Raw genomic sequence first — 16,671 nt, 5'->3', positions numbered from 1 at the left:
CAATGGAGGTCTAGAGAGAGAAAGCAACGGTGGCTTCTCTCTCTAACTCCAGCCCTTTATAAAGACGTGGGGGTTTGAGATTCGAGTTTCCCGCCCATGAAGCTGTACCGCCGAACCTGCAGCCAATAAACATCTGACGCGTGGCCTGATGTGACGGGTTGGCAGAGCTCCACGCGTGCCCACCGTCTCCCTGTCAGCCGTACCCAACAAGAAATCGACACCTGGCGAATCCCCATTGGTCCCCGTCGTTGGCTGTTTTGTTGAAAAGGGTTCTAGGCTCGGCTAAATTCTGTCCAGTAACCGAGTTCCATGCTCGGCCAAAGTTAATATCAATCCCAACCGTGCACTTGGCGACGGCTGAGATTGAGGGGCTATTGTAGCAGGCCGAACATGAGTTCGCTACTTAGCAACCGAGCCCGTGCCTTGCCGAGCACGCATCTTCAGCACGGCTCCCGTCCCTGTTCTGCGACAGCCCTTTCCATGACCACGGACTCGTTGGCGGATCGTCTCGTTGACGGCCACCTTCCACGGCAAGTCACCTGTGACTGTCCTCTCCTGTCGATCTGACGCCCGACCGACGAAGGCGTGTTCGGCCACCCGCAGGGCGAGGCCACTGCCGACCACGGCTAGCCGCTGGTTTTGCATATTTTTCCACGTGTAAAGACGGTTATAACAAGCAATGATCATGAGCGCACATGGGTATGCCAGCTCAGCCCTAAAAACGGTTACCAGATCTATTTGGTGACGTCATGATGACACTGCCTGACCTGTGCAAGGCACGTGTTAGTGCTTAGAGAGCAAGTGAAGAGATTCTATAAATACCTAGCAGTGAAAACCCTAGAGAGGTACATGCTACTACATACTCTCCGATAATCTTCTGCCTACTCTCTCTACACATTACTCATCCTCACGCCGGAGGGCCTTGCCGGGACAACCCCCGGCCTGGCCTTTAGTCGTGCGCTCATCGTGCAGGCTGCGTGGAGAAGGCGAGGAGACCACTAAATCAACGAAGGAAGGACTCGAGTCGGAAGAGAGGGGCCACACACTAACCGTAAGCCTTTACGTATTGCAATGGCTTTTGCAATCCAATGAGATTTTACACTACGTATAAGTGCTTTTTGACTCTGTTGTCTCCACATTGATTTTGAGAACTCCAAGTATGGGGTGCCCCCATGCTAGAATATCAGAAGTGTTGGGTGGATCCCTCCTTAATTGGGGGAATTCCACATGAACCTATTTATTGGGTCAATAAAGTTATGGGGTAATCTTATCGTTTGTTTAATATAAAGGAGTGAACTTGTAATTTCATTACAAATGGCAAGGAAATATCTGGAGACTTTGTCTCCCAAATTCCAGTACGTGAAAAAAAAAAAAAAACAGAGAGCAGCGAGAGAAAAAGAAAAAGGGGCAAGGATTTTGCTCAAGTTCAAGCCAAGATAGGGTGTTCGCTTCATCTCTGATTTTGATGGGTTTTCAGTACGTTCTATAGCTTGATGAGCTTTATACATCTTTATACATTGATAGGAGCGGATCGACAAGTTTCTCTCAGGCTCTAAGAGTTTGGGATATTCACCTTGGTGAAACCTAAACTTGTATTTTGTTGACTTTGTTGAAGTCCACCTTAGGGTGATATTTGTATGCCTCTAGTTGATTGTTAGGGAAGAACTCTTGTAACCCCATTATCATTATAGTGGAAGATTAGGTAGTGAAATACCGTATTTCAAAACGGATTAAATTTTGCGACTATGGATTAATTACTTCTAAGAATATATCGCTTCCCAAATTAAACAAGTTAAATCACGGGTGTGTGCGTACGAGGTAAAAAAACCAACAAGCAAACCACAACACAAGATATACGTGGAAAACCATTGAAAGGGTAAAAACTACAGGAAGAAATCAAGCACTACTAAACACGAGGTTACAAGAACTTTTACGATAAATTTGAACTCCACAAACCTAAACCTAGATGCTCTTGCCGAATCCACATATACCTCTCTGAATGCTTGACTGCCACTGCCCCGAATCCACGAGCCTTCCAATTACCTCCGGAGATCCACCGAGGAAAGATAGGAATAGGTTTCCGCTACTGCCTTGTCGAGATACTGTGATGCCTCCAATAATCCAATCAATGTGCTTCTCCAAAACCCTTTCTAGTTTATAATTGAAAATTGCCAACAAGTAGTGTACCCGAGCCGCACCAAAACTTCCCCTATTTGAAGGAGTATAATTGTATCCGAGATATATCCCCAAGGCTGATTGAAGAACGACGCTCGACATGTCACTAATGACCTAAAGGGTCAATCCCTTCTTCTTCTTCTTCTTTTTAAAAAAGGCCCAAAAGGCATTCGAGCAAAAATATTTTGCTTGACCAAAATACTTTTTTTAACTCACGAATTGGCCCAATAAGAACTTGACTAGGAACGCTGAGTCACGCGCGTTGCGCGTGGGTGAAACTAGATGTTCCATTCAACACTTAGAATAATTGTTTGATGCTTGTGTGATTGTTGGGAGACCGACAGATGACTCGATCTAATTGCTTGATATTTCTTCCACATGAAATTACAACTCAATAATCAAATAATTGCAATTACACGGACGAATGTGTTTTGACCACATGCCATTGACAATCATAAATATTTTTTCTTTACAAGTAGCGATTATGCTCTCGTGTATGTACCTCTAATGTAGGGGGAATTACATAAAAATCCGGTGTCTGTGGAGTGGGAGTGATGGGTGAACCCTAGACACACATACTACTATACTTATATATTAAAGGTACTTTTGTAATTTTATTATATTATTTTTTCAATTCGATTCAGTTCGGGTAACAGTTAAACCATAACCGAATCGATACCCATTCGATTATCAAATGCCTCAACCATACCCATAGGGAAAAATTCGGTTATGGTTATGTTATTTCGGTTCGGATACCCATCGGTTCGGCATAAATTACCATCCCTACCCAAATCACTATTTGTGGGCTCGGCCTAACTGATTGTGTAGCCACTAGCTACTTTACGAGAGTAAAGTCTTGGATTTGATCGCAGTGAACACATTGTCTCTTTCAGTTATAATTCTGACATCTACTACCATACTAACCCAATAGTAGTAGTAATTTTGGGCTACTTCTGTATTTCTAAACTTATTTTGACCGGGGAGGTCAGGGCTGCTTGCTGGGACGGAAAAGGAGATTCTTCTTGGATAAAAGGCACCAAAAAAGGTAAAGGTGATTTTTCGTAAATTCCAATTGGATCAAACGTTAAAAATATCTATACTAAATGGGGCCGCTATTGGCAGCACACAATTTTTTCCGTACAGCCCGTTAAAATTTTCCAACTAATTGTAGCATGAATCCAATGCAGAAAGATCTAATTGCCCTTATAACTTTCTACACACAACCCATCATCATCTTTTTCCTCCCTCCCCCCGTTCCATTCAAAAACCAATGAACTAATCGGCTCTTCCATCATTCATCTCTCTCGGCTCATCCCTCTCACTCTTCATCTCTCAAGCTTTTTCCTGGTTCATCTCAATCTCAATGGAGAAGCAAGGGTTCAATGTTGTATCAATGGAAGGTTCCTCTCCTTCCATTGAAATGAAAAAATTGACCCACTTCTAGGTTGTGATTTTCAAATGAAAATGACATCAAATCATATCAACAACAGTACGATGGTTGAGGAGAAAGGTGTTGTGACAAATATTGTAACTTGGGAGCCGAACTCGCGTCAAGAGGTAAGTTTCCCTGATTGAGCATAAAATTTCTGATCTAGAATTTTGAATTTTCAGTTCTGAGAAAATGTATTTTTTGACATTTGTATATCGAAAAACATGCATGTAATTCGATTTTCGCGTACTGAAAAACTTAATCAATTTCGACAATTACCTACCGTAAATCTTCATCAAGCTCTCTATATTGAATTCGACATCTAAACAACGAAATGTGTATACTTGTTCGGTATAGAAATGTAACGACCCGAATTTCGAACAATTTTTTTTCGAATAAAAATAATAAAATTAAACAATATAATTATAAAAGTTATTATATATATATATATATACATATACATATACAAAATCACACCCATACCCACCTCTCACTCTCACACCAATCCCACCACCTCTCTTTTTTTCTCTTCTTCTCTCTGTTGTGATCTCTCTCTCTCTCTCTCTCTCTCTCTCTCTCTCTCTCTCTCCCCCCACGGTACCACCACCTCACCACCTTCCTAACCTAGCCCCTTTTTTGGACTTTCTCCCCCTCTCTCTCTCTGCCACCTCCCTCCCTCTCTCTCTTTCTCACAGTCTCTCTCTCCCTCTTCCCCGTGCCAACCTTGGCCACCGTGACACCACCCCATCCAACCACCTCACCACTTGCACCCCTACCTCCTGCACCCCTACCACGACTTCCACCTCCTCCTTTACAGTTTTATCTCCCCATCTCTCCTAAACCCGTCCCCACTCTCTCTCCTCATTTGCTTAGGCACCACCCAACCTCCCACCCTATAAATACCCCTCCTCACCTCCTCTCCAAGCACACCCAACATCCCTACTCCTGGAAAAACAGTAAAGAAGAAAGAAGGAGAGAGAAAGCTTGAGAATTGGCTATAGAGGTTTAGAGAGAGAAAGAAAGTGGGTTTCGATCGTTACGACGTGCTACGACCAAATTCGAGGTTCCAAACTTCAATACCATCCTCAAGCATCCCAAACCCATCAACAAATCACAAGGAAGCAGCCTTGAGGTCCCCATTTCAGTCGTCCCTTCCAAATTACCGAAAATGCTCCGTTTGCGTTTTAAGCTCATGCAACCAAAACTAAGGTAGATAAACCCCTAAACTACCTTCTCCTATGTATATTTAAGTATTTTGGACCTTACCTTTGGTCTCTAGAAGGCCCCATGCATCAAAATAAGAAGATAAAAATTTTTGTGTTGAACCAGACGCGACCTTGCAACCGCAACACCGAACCTTGTAGCCGCAAACTATGACCCTGTTTGACCTTGCGGCTGGATCCCTAGGTCAAACCTTGTGGTCTTACCAGTCAAACCTTGCGGCCACAACCTTGGTCTGTCAAACCTTGCGACCAACAGTTTTCAACCTCCATTTCGAACCTTTGAACATGTTCCGGACACTACAAGAAAATGTGGTTTTAACGGCATTTTTATTACCGTCTGTAGACACCCCAATCTGGTTTCCTTATTGTTTTATTTTGTTTTTCGGTTTCTTGCTTCCCCGATAATGAATCAGATCACAAACAGTCTTGAGAGTGAAATGATTTGAGCTTGGAGTGAGTGGAGCCCGTCCTAAACCCAAAAATCCTAAATCAAAACCCTGACCTCAGGTTTGACCATCGCGCGACCTATTGGATCCCTCGCGCGATGCTTCATCTGCCAAGTGTTGGTCAAAGTCAAAGCTTTAACTTTTGACCATCACGGAGCTGGTTTAACCGTCACGCGACGGTGTCACTCCATCGCGCGATGGTCAACACCTGTCACTTTCACCTTTTTCCAGCTGAATTTTGTGATGATCAGGGGGCCACTGTCCTGAGGAACCCCGTTTTCGTCGACTAAACAGTGTTCTGTAGGTGCATGGGTTGCACCACCCTCACAACCACTCCCATCACCTTGTTGGCCTCTTCCTCCACCAAGGGAGGCTGACCAGCCTTGTTGGCTAGTTGCTAGGCCAAGCCTTTCACCCACCATACACCTCCTCTTGCCCTATAAGTACCCCCCTATGGTTCTTCTTCCAAAGGGTTACAAAAAAAGGTTACCAATGCTCAAGCAAAAAAATGCTCTACAAACCCTAGCATACTTAATATCTCCTCACTCTAACCACATCCATACACTTATTTTCCAAGCTACACCACCTTGTTCACTCCATTTTCAAAACACTCAAGTAAAGGTATAATATCCTACTATTTACTGTTTTGATCCCTGAAGGGGGTTGTCAAGACCAAGGCTGGTAATCTATACCAGTCCTGGTCTTAAAGTCAGCAAGGTTGCAGGAAATCGTGCACTGGCACTCCCACGCGAGATGGACCCAGTCACGCGAGCGATGGTTCTCATCGTCGCGCGATGGTCCTCATGGGGATGGGGTGCTAGTTTATTTCCTGTTTTAACAAGTGTTATGAATAACTGTGAAGCATGACTAAAACTGATTCACTGTTTTGCATGAATAAATTTGTAGTTTAACTTAGAATTCTTATCCATTAGCTTGGGAATGCCCCTGGGTTGCTTCTGAACATATCTCAGAGCCCAGGCATGCAAAGTAATTTCTGGAAGTCCAGTCATGACCCTCGCGCGACGATCTGACTCCATCACGCGCGCGATGGTCAGCTTGTATCCAGCGATTGCCCTTGCATGGGAAACTTGGTCTGAAGGCCTCTGTTTTGGTACCCCCACTGTTTTGGGGTTGTATTTTATTCCTGTTATCCCTGTTTGTAATAATTATTTATTTTCAGTACATATAAATTGCTTGGTTTGATCCTGGGTGTGCACTGGTCCTTCCAGAGCCCAGAAGAAGATAAAATTGAACTTGTTGGAAGGATATGACCATCGCGCGATGGTATGAGTGGGTCGCGCGACGGTTGACTTGCATGCATGATAGTATGAGTTGGTCGCGCGACGGTTGACTTACATGCTGGCAGACCCATGCATGCAAGTTGGCCATTGCCCGTATCAAATACATGCCAACGTACTGTTTTGATATCCGGTCATAGTGTCGGATTTTATCTCATTTATTTTCCCGTATATCATTCATCCGTACAATCTTGTTCACATCCTGCAAAGTGTTACAGTTTTAAATTCCCTATTAACTGTTCCCCCGCCCTAACTGGCTAAAAATTGTTTAATAAAAGAAGAATCGCAAATATTTTCGCAAAATGCTTAAGTAGAAACCGATCTCCGGATTGGGCGAAAGGGGTGCCTTAAAACCCTTCCCCTCTCGTAACCTGACTCCCGAACCCAGATATTATTATGACGGACTGGTTCTTTAACTTTTTCAAATCAAATAGCGCGCTGGGTACTTCGAAATACGGTTCCTTGGGTGTCGGACCTTTAAAACCCGAGTGGCGACTTTGTATTCCGAGCGCTTGCTTCTCCGCTCGCGCTCCCTCGATTTCGGGCCCTCGCATTCGGAAATGCCAGAAATTTTCCGAAGGGCATGCTGCCCACACCGTCATCTGTTAAAGTGGCACTAATACTAGTTATTCCCGATATTAATAGTAATGTCGAAAAATATTATCTTTAAATAGCATTAGTTATAAAATGCCGGTAAAAACTACTCAAAAATGGCATTATTGTGGTAAATGCCATTTTTAGTTTCATTATAAAAGGCAATAATACCACGAATGCATGGATAAGAGAATCTGGATGGACTTAGGCATGGCTAGTGGCGAAAAAGTTTCCTCATAGTCGATCCCTTCTTTCTGAGTATACCCTTTCACAACAAGTGATTTCTTTTTTCTCTTTTTTAGGATCCAATTTGTCAGCTGTTTGTGGTCAAACGGGATGAAGAAGTCCAATTCCTCGATCATTAGAGTTGTACTGCGTTGTTTTGAAGGCCATAAATGAAAATGTCGTTCGCAAAACTGTACATCCCACTCATCTTTCTCTTAACAATGAAGTCTGATTGTTGATAAAAAAAAAAACAATGAAGTCCGATTCCTATTTTCAGAAGATAATATTAAGGCTGCTTTCCCGAATTGAAGTTCAATACCCATCCATTATAGTTTGAGGAGAAAACTCACACATCTGCACCTAGATGTGTTGTATATGTATTAGAATCTTCCATATTAGGTGAGCGGAGGTTCTGTGGCTGGACGAAACCATACACTGTAGCTTAATTTGATTGCCAATATGTCATTCTTTCCCTGGGTGTTATCCTCTCCATCTGTTCGCATAAGGTGCAAGATGTCAACGATAACAGATGCACTAAGAGCGATAGGGCTACATTAGAACATGAGTTGAAGTTTTAGAGCGTAGCAATTAGAAATTTAAGGACTAGCTAGTAGGAAACTCAATTAAAAGTGGCAGAGATAAGATTTAATTTACCCGAAATGTATAAATGAACACTTTTTGCACCTCAATGCTAGTTATGTCACTGAACTTTCGTTTACAACTACTAGAGTTTGTTATGCATTGTGGGAAACTTTACAGATAATATGTTGGTTTTGAAGGTTATAAATCCTGAAATTCTTCCTACTCTAAAATCACTGGTAATTTGCAACATTTTGAAATTCTTCCTGCTCATAGTTTGGAAACAAATGGGTAAGAGTCTCTTTCATGAATTTACTGGTCCTAATTTGTGAGATGGACGTGTGCAGCAACAAGAAGCTCAAATTCAAATTGAAGGAGACCCTTGGAGAGTTTTTTTTGGGACATCATAAATCCACCTATGGGGAAAGCAATTTTATCTAGCCAACGCTCATATGTCATTAATACATGTGTGACTAAAATGTTGTCAAACATGAGTAATGTGGACGTACCCCGTCAATGTTTGACTAGAATGTTGTCAAACATGACTAAAATGTTTTCAAACTTGATGAGAAATGCCCGCGTTACTCATGTTTAACAACATTTTAGTCACACATGTGTTAATGATATTTGAGCGTTGGCTAGCTGGAATTGCTTTCCCCACATGTGGATTTATGATGTCTCAAAAAACCTCTTCAAGGGCATCCTTCAATGGGTTTGAATTTGCTCTTTTCTTGTTGCTGCATGCGTCCATCTCACAATTTAGGACTAGTAAATGCATAAGAGGGAGAGATCTCACAAATTAGGACTAGTTAGTGCAGAATTTCAAAATTTATAACCTTTTAAACGAACATACTATTTTTAAAGTTTCCCACATGCATAACAAGCTCCAGTAGTTGAAAATGAAAGTTCAATGACATAACTAGAATTGGGGTAAAAAAAGTGTGGCTTAACAATTAGGTGCAAGAGGTGTGACATAACTAGCATGCAAAAAGTGTGGCTTTAAAGACACTATTGGACAATTGAGTGCTCGTTAAAGACCGCTTTTGAGTTCAAACACTTTTTCGATTTTTATCATAATTTTTACATCACATCGTTCTTTTCAACAAGAAAAATCATATAAAAGTGTAAAAATATAGATCGTGAACTTCAAAAGCAGCTCGACTCACAAGTTTCATCAACTGAACACCCAAATTATTATTATTTTTGCTTAGAATACATGTAAATTTTTGGGCTAGCTTTACTTTGAACACCTCACCCAAATGTTAATGAACAACCAACCCAAATATTAATGAAACACCCAACCCAAATGCTAAATCTAGTGGTAAGTATTATGTTTTGCGTTCTCTCTCCATCTCCATTGTCCATGGTCTAACTCTGTTAATTTCGCATTCGTTTTTCGCGACAATAATTACTTCATTATTTTGTCTATTTAGTTTATAGAATTACAGACAAAGATTTAAAAAAATTCAACTACATTGCAAAACCCCGTTTAACTTGAATAATATTCCATATAATTTAAGACTACGATAGAAAATTTCAATCATGTCATCCTAATGAACAACATATTTTCAAAAAGGTTAGCTCCAACATACTCTCTATAATTTCTTTCAAAATAGTTATAATAGATTTGGTTAAACATTAATACAAAATACGAGAACTTGTCTAGAAGAATAGTAAAATTTAACTCTTTCTATTCTCAAAACACTATCTAGTATACAATACGACAACATAAGAGAATTTTAAATTTTTGTTAAGAAAACATAGTATATTTATTTAAGTTCTCATTTTGTCTCATAGTTATTTTTTTTAGAATAGAAGATTTTTTTTGTCCAAATTATGTATATATTTTTTTAGAATAGAGATTTTGCGTATATATTATTGGTTAATAAATCCGCAACAGAGGTTTCGCAAAAAAAACGTCTTTTTCGTCTTTTTGACTAGAGTACTATTAATTTTTTTTTTTTTAGTGTAGTGATTAATCTAATTTTTTTTACTAGAGTACTTGAGCAGTCCAAAAGTATCCTCCTCCTCAAAACCCTTCAGAGCCGTCTCGAGCCGTAAACCCTGAACCAGGATGTTTTGAAAATCATGTCATCACCAACCTACAGCGACTCCGAAAGCGAAATTCCCCTCACATTCCCGCGGTCGAAACGGCATAGTAGTAGTGGCAGCGGGATAAGGAAACCTGCCGCCGATCTGATCACCGCATTGCCCGACTCTGTACTCGGTCACGTTCTCTCCTTCTTACCAATCGAAGACGCCATCAGATCTCAGATTCTATCCAAACGCTGGCAATACCTTTGGACTTACTCCACGTCCCTCGTTTTCCGTGATTCCAATTCTTCTGACAAAAGCGTTAGTGACTTTGTTACCTTTGTTGATAGAACCCTCGTTCTCTGCGCCTGTTCTAAGGTCACGAAATTGGGGGTTCAGTTTGCGTATGAGCCGGATTACGCTTCCAATGTCAATCTGTGGACTCGATTCGCAGCAGGGAGGGGGGCGGAGGAGCTTCAGCTTGACTTGGTGAATTACTCGGGTGATTTTGATGTGGATGATTATTACTTGGTACCAGAGCTTCTATATACTAATTCGTCGTTTAAAGCATTGCAGTTTTCTGAGTGCAAGGTGATGCCCAAAGGAGTTGTTTGTTGGCATTCGCTGAAGAAATTGTCAATTGGGCGTGCAAAATTGAGTGAAGATGTGATTCAGAAGATATTAGCGGGTAGTCCTGTGTTGGAGATTCTGGAGTTGTGTTACTGTTATGGTTTCAATCGTGTGCATGTTAGTGATGCAAGTTTGAAGAAACTGATACTAAGAGATGGTGATTATGATGATGATGGCGACGGTGGGCACCATCCTGTGTTGGAAATTTCAGCTCCTCATCTTCATTCGTTGGAGATTACGGGTGATTTAGGACGTAAAATTTGTCGGCTTGGGGATGTATCGTCTTTGGTTGATGCTAACATCAGTTTTCGCATATGGTATCGATATTACTGCTCAGATGATTACAAGGTGCACACAGATATGTTTGCAGGACTTCTCCAGAGCCTTGTTCATGTGAAGAAGATTACTTTAGGCAGTTGGGCTATACAGGTTGGTCTCTTTAGAATCCTTTATTTGTGCAATTCGCTTAGATGTGCTTCATAACTTAACTGAATATGGAAATGGAAGTATTTCCTAACCCTCAAAAAAATAATCTTGTCTGTAAGATTTTCTTTGTTTGTTGAGATAATGGAAAGCACAATTGTTCTCGGACACTTGAGTGCTCAATCAATTTGTGGAGAATGGTTCTATTTGCTCTTGAAAGTTCTTCACAACTCTGCCTTATATAGTAATTGGACTTATAGCTTCACATCCCCCAATCAGTTTACCATGAAGAGAAACATTAAAATTATCGGACTACATACTCGGTCTTTGGAGGTGAAACATGGAACACCAAAAGAATCCAACAATGTTAGTGCATATCTCTTGAGTGAGGATGGTATTACTGTACAATGTGCACATAAAGAGGAAGTTATGAAGAATGTTCTTTTACTTTTTCAGGTGTTAAGCGATAGCAGATCTTTTCATGTCTGTTGTCAAGTTGTTGTCTTGGATCAGGATTCGCTTGATTCTACTAATTGCAAGTCTTTCTGTTATTTAACGAACTAATAGATCTTGAGTTCACGCCATCTGAGTAAGGGAAGAAAAAAAATCTTACAGAGCTATGACATTGTCCATGTTTTTCTTAGTTTTTGTGCTTAATAGTAATATCTAATGGAAGAAGCCCATGCTTCCTTATATTAACAGTACTTTAGTCAGTTTGTGCGCGAAGAAACCAAACCTGGCTTCTTCAAAATTTGGTTGTTAGATGTTGTTCCAATACATTAAGTGAAATGTGGTTAGGGAATAACATGATGTTACAAATACACTGTGTCTCATAATATGCGAAAGACCTTATGGCAGATTTTGAACATGCTTCTAGAATATTCTATTTGTTTGTCTTGTTTTCGTTCATTTGTGTTTCTTTCTCTCTGATGGGCCAAGGTGCTATCTATAATGGAAGCAAAAGGTTTGCACTCTCCGCTGTTGAAGTGTGAATGCTTAACACTCGATACAGATATCAGGAAAAAAGTTCTCCCTGGTATAGCACACATGTTGGACAGTTCACGTAATCTGGAGACGCTAGTCATATCCTCGGCCCCTTACCACTGTCATGAGGTGCGTTTTATCCCGATTTATTTCCTTAATGTATTCTCTTGGAGTGATTTCGCAAGATGTGTAAAGAGTGACTTTGTTAAACATTAGTTAATTTATTAGTACGAATTAAACCCAAAAAAGTGGCTGAGAATTGATGCATGACAATAATTGACACATCAGCAAGTCAAGACTCACCCAATTGGCACATCAGCAAGTCAAGACTCACCCAATTGGTTAATATTGTGCAAGGGTGGGCCCGATTGGCTGATTTGTTCCTTCTTGGCCACTTTTTTTTAGTTTAAGTCTTGATATGTAGACCTCTATTTCTTTTCCTTGGTGATTCCACTCTGTGGGGTGGTATAAACCAATCTCCTGGCTCGGTTTTGGAACCACCTCCTTCTTCCTCACCTAGCTGCAAGACAGGGAACCGGCGTTAGTGCTTGGTCAGCCAGTGAACCAGTAGGCACTTTGAGTGGTGAGTTTGAACGGCGTATCTCTTTAGGGTTTGATACTGTACTTTATATAGAGAGTGGCTTGCCTTTGCCTCCTATGATGTCATGAATAACTGTTTCATGGTTTCATGTCATGCACGACGATTGCCGAACGCCACGCTGGCAGGTTGCGTGTGGTGAGCCATGTGGCCGAACCATGATTTGATCTGTTTCTCCTTGCTGGGGCTGATTGTGGTTCTCTCTTTCTGTTTTTAAAGCTGCTTTGGATGAGTTTACTTGTTCTCTGGTCTTGGACCAAATCTTCAGAAAAGCCAGATTTTCTTTTCTGGAGTTCTTGCTTCTGTGCCACGTGGCCGAACTGGTCAATTTGGCACTGACATGGCTTCCCCTCCAGCACACTTCACCTTTAACAGCCTGACCCGACATCCAGCTCAGCCCAAGTCAATCATGGGCCCACTCGGCTGCTAGGGGCGTTGGACATCGAGCTGCCTGGGCCTTCCCCAAATTTGGCCTATACGAACGGTCCTGGCACATGACCCACCATCTGGCCCACTTCACAGTCACTTGTACTTGGTAGATGCTGGAATTTGTTGGTTGTAGGGAGAGATAGATTAGCCATTTCTTGGGTTTAGAAGCTATATTCTGTCGTAAATATTTCCCCATCATTTATATGTCTTCATAGTTCATAATAACCTTTGTATCTGACCACTGACTTTGAATCCTTTTAATTAGTATAAGAAGTCGTTCTTTCATAAAACTGCATTGATGGCCTTAAACTTATGGAGAATGTCATCTGGATGTATTTTTGTTGGCAGGACTTTTGGGACGAACTTTGCAATGTTGGCGAAAAGCACTATTGGACATCAACAGAAAAGTCTTTCATGTGTTTGATGTTTTGTCTCCAAAAGGTTAAGCTTATCGGTTTTGGACTGTGTAAAGTTGACTACTACTTGCCTTTCGTACAATTTCTACTGAAGAATGCGAGGGTGCTCCAAAAGATGGTCATCGATGCGCAAACAGGAGGTTGTAACTGGCCAAAGGAATTTTCCCAAGCAGCTCAAAAGCTTTTAAGCTTCCCAAGATCCTCTCCCAATGCAGTAGTATTGTTCTGTGAGTAAAATGGACAACTCAAGTAATTTTTCAACATCTCAGTGAACTAGTGAAGGGTACTCTTTTCCTCTCCCAATGCTCATGTTATTGTTTCATATCAAGGGACAAAGGGTCGGACTATGATGGTAAATTATTTTATGCTACAGAGGTAGAATATCTGAGCTGTGTTTCTTTTCTTTTTCCTTCTTTTTTTTTTTTTTTTTTGGGGGGGGGGGGGGGGGGGGGGGGGGGGGGGGGTGGTTTATGAAATCTAAGGTGTTCCTTTTTGAGGGGATTTACTAAGAAAATAGTAAAGGTTACATGAAGCAATAAAATTTTGCTTCTTTCACCTAATTATTTTTATGTTTTTCTTAGTATCCTTTTCATATACTTGCGGTTGATTACTTATCCAATATATACACACACACACACTACCCATCAGGTGAGGACGACCTTATTTTCCTAAAATGCGGACATGCTGTGAGCCGCTGTAATAGAAGGGTGAGACACGCGGGTAAAAAGGGGGGGGGGGGGGTTGGGGTGTGGGGTCGGGTAAAATACAACTCGCGGGTCACCAGGTGATCTCAAACGGGCCAAACAAAACCCCCAATTCCCTCACTTCTCACTCGTTGAACAACAGACGAAGAGAGAGAGAGAGAAGAGAGGAGAAATCGAAGAAGGAGGAGAATCGACGAACGAAGAAACGAATCGAAGACGAACGATCTCTCTCTCTCTCTCTCTCTCTCTCTCTCTCTCTCGCTGAGATTAAAGTTAGGGTTTTTTCATGTTACTCGAACAGATGGACGAAGGAGGAAATCGGATTAGACGCAAAAGCGCTCTCTCTCTCTCTCTCTCTCTCTCTCTCTCTCTCTCTCTTCGAATCTGTGTAATTTTATTTTTTTTTGAGTAAGGATTTGTTCGAGAAATTGTGTGGACTGTAAGTATTTCTAGTGGGGTTTGTTAGGCAACTGAGAATTTTAGTTTTTTCGAGTTAGGGTTTGATCTGGGTAGAATTAATGGACTGTTAATGATCTGGGAATTTTTTTGGAGTCTGTATATATTTTTTAATCTCTCTCGATTTATCGATCTGGAGCTCTCTATATAGTAGGGTTCTTTACTATTTCTTTTGATTTTTTCCGCTGGTCCTAAATCTTATGTTTGTTGAAGGGGTTCAACTTGTTGCTCCTTGTACAGAGAAATTATAGCAGGCTTATGATTGAATCTGTCCATTTCTTCATTTACAATACATACGTGTGTCATGTACATACGTATAAACCTATACATATTTGTGTTTGTGTGTAGGTTAATTCCTGGAAAAATTATATTTTTTCCAAGTTTAAGAAAGTTGTAACTTGTTTTCCTACCAAACTTTGTCTCTGGTGATCAATTTTGGGTCCTAACATAGGAAAAGAGTTGGTTAAATACTAAGAATTTGAATCCCGTCTGATTTGTTTTCCTTTTCCTTTCACGCTATATCTTACTTTTCCGCTGATGTTATGTCTACTGGGCGGGAGAGAAAAGATCAAAAGTTGCATCAAAGTGCCTTGAACTGGAATATGCATTTAGAAGCTGAAATGGAGTGATGCCTTTCAAATTGTAAATGAGCAAGGATGGTGCTGACCGTGCTGCTATCTCCAGGCTAATCTGTGAACATGTGAGAGCATGCTTGTGTGGTTGAAGGAACATGACCCCCTCTCGTGACAATATTAGGCTATGTAATGCTTTGGTCCAAGGCTATCCCCTTGCCCTGGCTCCTTCTTGGTTGGTTAACTGCCAAAAAAAGAAAGAAAAATAATTTGCATCCATGTAATGTTGGGACCTCTCTGGTCATTGTACTTAACCATGCAATTGTGTGATTTGTACAGAATTTGTATGTGACACCTCATAATTTACATCTCTCTTCAGAAAGTTTTGATCTTTAGAGACTTCAATATGTTAGTGTTCGTTGTGTTTTACAAAACTGCATTTGGTTACGAACACATCAGGTAGACAGTAGGTTTTGTGTACATGGTTGTAAATCTGTCACCTTTTTCAAGCTTGGTTTAATAGTTCATTTGGCTACATAACACCTGAAGTAGGTAAGTTCTTATGGGTGCACATCCACTCAGACCAAACTGATGAAATGGTTTTGAGTATAGAATGGTTTTATAAGCTCCAATCCGGCTCTGATACACCCCAAAGAAGCAGAAATTTTCAAAAATGGAGCTGCAAAAGCTTGTTATTTTCAAATATGAATTGCAGCAAAAGCTTGTGTATGAAGCTGCAAAAGCCTGTTATTTTCAAATATGGCTCTGAGAATTGATGGTCTCGTTGTCTTATAATCATGTTTCCAATAACCTCATATCTTGCAGCTATGCTCAATCTACCTTCTGCTGTAATCTTGGAAAAATCTGAAGTTGCTTCCAAAAAATTATCAAAATTCAAAACCTTGTTTTGCTGGAAAGTAATAGCTCAAATACACCCGAAAGAAGCAGAAAATTTAAGGTTGTTGAACCATCGAACCCCCTAAAAAAAGCCAGCAAAATTCCTATGCTCTAAGTTCATATCCATTTAAAAGTGTAGTACTCAAAAAAATCAATTACATAACGGAATACGGTGGAAACATGAATCACAATGACGGAATTAAAATGGTTCTATGGATAGTTGATATCTGATTCTCTCCAAATACAAATACAATGAGTCAAGCATTCATAACTCCTGAGTCAAGCATTCACAACACTCGATCAGAAGAAACACTGAACATATACCCAAAAAAAAAAATTCGTGACGGTTGTGAAAAACTCAATTTTGTCGTCTTCTAGTTCAAGCTCGGAAGTGTGATGATGGTCTACGGGTAAAACCCTTCGTTGCTGTCTCAGGCTCTTTCTTCAACTAATAACAAAGCTTCAAGTTCCTCTCTACACTGCTCTAACTCCTGCAAATGTTGACAAGGCAACAGATTTAATGATGCAAATTCCTAATTAGAACACCAATATATGTTTG

The 16,671-nt window shown here is 40.8% G+C and overlaps 1 protein-coding gene and 1 long non-coding RNA gene across 5 annotated transcripts; both read left to right on the top strand.

Moving 5' to 3' along the window:
- Positions 1 to 10,014: 10,014 nt before the first annotated feature.
- LOC131312285 (F-box/LRR-repeat protein At5g02910-like) lies at positions 10,015 to 13,886 on the top strand. Of its 4 annotated transcripts, none has more exons than XM_058339943.1 (4): positions 10,015 to 10,492; positions 10,580 to 11,062; positions 11,996 to 12,169; positions 13,416 to 13,886. In XM_058339943.1, exons 1-4 carry the CDS (start codon positions 10,058 to 10,060, stop codon positions 13,716 to 13,718), a joined length of 1,395 nt encoding a protein of 464 aa, XP_058195926.1. In that variant the 5' UTR covers positions 10,015 to 10,057; the 3' UTR covers positions 13,719 to 13,886. The 4 variants fall into 4 exon arrangements, with proteins under 4 accessions (XP_058195926.1, XP_058195928.1, XP_058195927.1 ...); XM_058339945.1 differs by adding an exon at positions 12,561 to 12,623 and having other exon boundaries at positions 10,015 to 11,062; positions 13,416 to 13,547; XM_058339944.1 differs by lacking the exon at positions 13,416 to 13,886 and adding exons at positions 12,561 to 12,623; positions 12,767 to 13,404 and having other exon boundaries at positions 10,015 to 11,062.
- Positions 13,887 to 14,550: 664 nt separating this feature from the next.
- Positions 14,551 to 15,608, top strand: LOC131312289 (uncharacterized). The gene is made up of 2 exons (XR_009195825.1): positions 14,551 to 14,942; positions 15,025 to 15,608. It is a non-coding gene; the product is annotated as an uncharacterized LOC131312289 (long non-coding RNA).
- Positions 15,609 to 16,671: the final 1,063 nt, after the last annotated feature.

The sequence above is a fragment of the Rhododendron vialii genome, chromosome 13a (genome assembly GCF_030253575.1).
Source record: "Rhododendron vialii isolate Sample 1 chromosome 13a, ASM3025357v1".
Taxonomy (NCBI): Eukaryota; Viridiplantae; Streptophyta; class Magnoliopsida; order Ericales; family Ericaceae; genus Rhododendron; species Rhododendron vialii.
Note: the sequence above shows the minus strand (reverse complement) of the source record. Positions and strands in the feature narration are given on the sequence as shown.

What these genes read in the sequence shown, in the direction of transcription:
- LOC131312285 (XM_058339942.1), top strand. Translation starts at nt 10,058, where the DNA reads ATGTCATCACCAACCTACAGCGACTCCGAAAGCGAAATTCCCCTCACA. An exon ending in TAGGCAGTTGGGCTATACAG is followed by an intron (nt 11,063 to 11,995) that starts GTTGGTCTCTTT and finishes TGATGGGCCAAG; the next exon opens with GTGCTATCTATAATGGAAGC. An exon ending in CCCCTTACCACTGTCATGAG is followed by an intron (nt 12,170 to 13,415) that starts GTGCGTTTTATC and finishes TTTTGTTGGCAG; the next exon opens with GACTTTTGGGACGAACTTTG.